The following is a 4,856-nucleotide window of genomic DNA, read 5'->3' as shown; positions in this document are numbered from 1 at the left end:
CTCCCACCATAGCTGCTTTAGTTAAAGTTTAATTTCAGACCATCCTTTGTGGTTACTTTATGTTTCTGAGTTTGCAAGACTGCTATGCAGGCCTCCTCTGAGCTTGTCAGGTCAGCATGTGGCCCCTTTTGTCCACAACAGATTATATAGATTTTTATCTAGAAATAATAAAATTTGCTATTTTAATGATTTTTAACAGTATAATTAATTGCCAATCTTTTTTTTTTAAAATATATTTTATTGATTTTTTTACAGAGAGGAAAGGAGAGAGATAGAGATAGAGAGTTAGAAACATCGATGAGAGAGAAACATCGATCAGCTGCCTCCTGCACATCCCCCACTGGGGAAGTGCGCGCAACCCAGGTACATGCCCTTGATGGGAATCGAACCTGGGACCTTTCAGTCCACAGGCCGACGCTCTATCCACTGAGCCAAACCGGTTTCGGCTAATTGCCAATCTTTATTCATTTGTTTTCTGGTTGCTGTCACTGACTATTAAAAAAAATGTCCAAATTGCTTTTCATTAATTTTGAATGTTGTGAGGACTGGTGAAGCCAGAAATACTTAGCATTATTCTATTCTTTGTTCCTATTTATAAAAATGGTTTCTGCTTACTTCAAGCTTTTCTTGTGACTACACCATCTATCTTCCCAACCCCCACGATTAGTGCTGACACTTGAAAATAGACCTTTGGCATTTATTCTTTTACATTTTGCATAGGAATGTAAGTTAGATAGGAGATATTATACCATGTTTAACTCTTTTACTTTAAAAAATACACTAACAGTGTGTGTGTGTGTGTGTGTTAATCCTTACCTGAGGATATTTTTTCCATTGATTTTGTTTGTTTTAGAGAGAGTGGAAGGGAGGGAGGGAGGAGGAGAAAGAGAGAGATTCTGTAAAAACTCGAAATCATTGTGAGAGAGATATATCTATTGGTTGCCCCCTGCACCCACCCGACCAGGGTTGGGAATTAAACCTGCAACCCAGGTACATGCTGTTAACTGGGAATTGAACCCTTGACCCTATGGTTTGTGGGCAGACGCTCGGACCATTGTACCACACTGGCCAGAGCAAGAATTTTTTTAAATATATTTTTATTGATTTCAGAGAGGAAGGGAGAGGGAGAGAGATAGAAAAATCAATGATGAGAGAGAATCATTGACCAGTTGCCTCCTGCATGCCTGACACTGGATTGAGCCTGCAACCCCAGAGCAAGTGCCCTTGACCGGAATCTAACTTGGGACCTTTCAGTCTGCAAACTATCCACTGAGCAAACTGGCTAGGGCAAGACATTTTTTTAATGTTGTAAATTCTTCCTCTTAGAAAAAGTAAATGTATGCAAAATTAACAAAATGGGTCAGAACAGGCGTCTGTTCGTCTACTACTTGGATGAATGTGTATGTCAATGCTTTCTTCGTACTGGAACAAGACAGAACTAAACATATCTGCCCTCATGGAGCTATGTTATTGTAAGACACATACATAATAAATGTTATTCTAGTGGTTGTGAAGTACTAAGTATGCAAAGAAGCTAGGACAGTGGGTGGAGTGGGAAGAAATGTTGTGAAGTCTGTCTCGCACTTGTTGATTATCTGGCCTCTTCCTGAGCAATGCACTGTTAACATCTTCCACTAACAGGTCCATTGCCGACTGGCTTCGAGCTCCCGACACTATGTATTTGCTGGACTTTGTGAAACCAGAGTTCCTCTTGCTTCGGGTATGGTCCTTGGCACTTTCTCATTTCTGTTAACGTGAGGAGTCTGTCTGTATGTGGTGTGCAGGTTTATCTTGCAAATGCACATGTTACTCCAAGGGAACCTTTTACTATTAATTCAATATGCACATGTAATTGGCAATGTTCTTTTGAAGTTTCCCACATTTAGCTGTAGGAATGCTGAAAAGGCAGCCACTTTGACATGTAATATTTGGAGTTGACATTTCAGCTCACATTATTATTATTTTTTAATCACTAGAGGATATTTTTTCCATTGATTTTTTTTTTTTTTTTTTTTTAGAGACAGTGGGAAGGAAGGAGGAAGGGGAGAGAGAGAGAAGGAGGAAAAGAGGAACGGAGAGAGGGAGGAAAGAAAAGAAGGAGGGAGGGATGGAGAGAGGAGGGAGACACATCTATTGGTTGCCTCCAGCTGCTGCTGCTGCTGGTAGACATGAATTAAACCTGCAACCAAGGTATATGCCCTTGACCAGAAATCGAGCCCATGACCCTTCTGTCCAAGGGCCGACACTAGCCATTGAACAAAACTGGTCAGGGCTCACATATTATTCAAAACTTCCTGTTAAATAGCAAGTGACTGCAGCTTTACTACTGCTTCATTAGTAAGGATGCAGTATTACTATTAAGCGTATAAATAATGACAATAACTATGTAACATAACTACCTGAATTATTCCTTCTATGCTGTTTCAACTTGTCTGTTTTTAGCCTATGAAAGCCTTGAAATTACGTCGATAGGGCTATGGTTCTTTTCTTTTAAAACGTCCTTTTAGCTTCTCCAGATTTTGATGACAACTCAATTTTAGATTTTTGGGTTAAAATCTAAATCTTCAGTTTATTTTCATGATTGTCTTAGGTTGATACTGTATAGTAATTTTATTTTTCGAAATTACCGTCATTTGGGAACTGATTCTAAATTATTCTCTTTAACATTGTCATTGTTATAAAATCTGTGAACTTTGCTTGCTCTAATTAATTTTATCTGTATTACATTTTAAAGACACTTGCTCGATGCCTGATTTTGTGGGATGATATTTTACCAAATTCCAAGTGGGTTGATAGCAATGTTCCTCAGGTAAGTACATATGGTAAATATTGTTATACCTTTAATGGCATAAAATTATGATTTCTTATGGACTTTCCAAAACCCCATAAAATACTTCTTCTTAGGAAGGCAATATTGATGATTAAGGTATCTCTTGAAAACATAGCAACTTTCATTTTAAGATTGTGTGCTTATTATAGATTAACCTTCCTTTCTGACCCAAGATCCCAAGAAATTGTAGTTTTTAAAAATTAAATATACCTAAGTACCTTAAAGTATTTTTGTCATTTTTATCTGAATTGGTACACATTTATCTAAGATGCTATTATTTACTTTGTGACAATTTAAATCTCTTATTAAAAACTTATTTTAATTTATGACATATTTATTCAATAAGCCAAATCATTATAAATAAGCAGGCTCCATAATAACTCCAAATCAAATATTATCAATAAATATTACCCTTTTAACCAACAGTCCATTTCTGGTGGTCAGTTCCATTTTATTTATAAAATAAATCTATTTATCCTTGGGAATGCTTGAGAGTATTTCCCCTAATATTTGAGTAAGAAAAAGTTCAAAATAAAGAAAGGTTTAAAGAACTTCATAGAAACACCTATATCACCAATTAGATTCTAAATTAATTAGATTCTAAAACAATTAATATTTTACTGTGAAAACTTGTTTAACCACATATTTCATTTTTCCTCTATCCAATCCATCATTTTTAAAATATATTTCGGTTAGTTACAGACAGTACTGAATTTCCTTAAATGTTTTAGCATGTGTGTTAATAACTAGAATTTTATATTTCCCTTTTAAGATAAAATTTATGTGCAATGAAATGCACAGATCTTAACTGTAGTATTTGATAAGATTTGACTAATGTCTATGCTCATGGAAACAAACCTCCTTCAAAATGACCAGAAGTTCCTTCCTTCCCCTACCCACTCAGGCTGTTCACTCCCTCCCTCCCCCAATGCAACCAGTTTTCTGATGTTTTCCCAAAATAAATTAGTTTGCCTGATGTACAACTTTATATTGATGGATTCACATGTAGGAAACCTTTGTATAAGGTTTCCTTCACTCAGAATGATTGTGTGATAGTAATGGTTCATTCTATTTATTGTAAGTAGTATTCCATTGCTATTAACTTCCCACAGTTTCTTTTTTCATTCTCTTTGGTTGGACATCTGGGCTGGTTCCAGGTTTAGCCATTATGAATCGAGCTACCATAATCTTATATGAATATTTTTGTGCATTGATGTTTAATTTCTTTTGAATAAACATTTAAGATTGGAATTACAGAGGCATAGAGTAGATAATGTATTTGGTTTTATAAGAACTGGTGGGTCTTTTACCAGACTTTGTACCATTTTACACTTTGGACAACAGTGTTTAAAAGTACTGGTACTATATACCGCATCCATATTTGATGGTGTTAATCTTTTAAATTTTAGTTATGTTGGTAAATATGTAGTTTCCATTTGTATTTCCCTGCTGACTGATGACAAGGGAACCTTCTTATTTCTTCCTTCATATATTCTTTTGTGTGAAGCGTCTGTTCCTATCTCTTTCCCATTTTTTAAAAAAATGTTATTTATTTTTTTTACTATTGAGTTGCTAGGATTTTTAATATTTCCTGAAAGCCTATTCTTTCGCAGATACATGCTTTGCAGATATTCCTCCCTGTGTTTGGTTTGTCTGTAATGTTTTTGCTGAGCAGATTTTCAAAGTTTGATAATGACTAGTTTATCAGTTTTTTATTTTATGGTTATTGTGTTTTGTGTCCTGTGAAAAAAACATTTGTCTAACTCCAAATCCTGGAGATTGTCTCTTGTTTGTTTGTTTTTTGTCTCTAAAAACTCCAATGTTTTAGCTTTTGTGTATAGTTTGGCATCCATCTCAGAATAATTTTGTTTATGACATAAGGTAGGCATTGAGGTTTTTGGTTTATAAAACTATCAGAAGCCTGGTGTACCGATTTGTGCACCGATGGGGTGCCTTAGCCTGGCCTGCACCCTCTCACAATCCAGGACCCTTCGGGGGATGTCAGAGACCCGGTGCACGGATTCAG

General features: G+C 35.8%; 1 protein-coding gene across 1 annotated transcript in view; it reads left to right on the top strand.

Moving 5' to 3' along the window:
* Positions 1 to 4,856, top strand: part of ANAPC1 (anaphase promoting complex subunit 1) — a 108,744-nt gene that overhangs the window by 79,041 nt on the left and 24,847 nt on the right. Inside the window, exons 33-34 of the mRNA XM_006769219.2 lie at positions 1,642 to 1,720; positions 2,735 to 2,809. Of these exons, the coding sequence (XP_006769282.1) occupies positions 1,642 to 1,720; positions 2,735 to 2,809 (154 nt within the window). The remainder of the gene's footprint in view (positions 1 to 1,641; positions 1,721 to 2,734; positions 2,810 to 4,856) is intronic.

Source organism: Myotis davidii, unplaced genomic scaffold (assembly GCF_000327345.1).
Source record: "Myotis davidii unplaced genomic scaffold, ASM32734v1 scaffold744, whole genome shotgun sequence".
In the NCBI taxonomy this organism is placed as follows: Eukaryota; Metazoa; Chordata; class Mammalia; order Chiroptera; family Vespertilionidae; genus Myotis; species Myotis davidii.
Note: the sequence above shows the minus strand (reverse complement) of the source record. Positions and strands in the feature narration are given on the sequence as shown.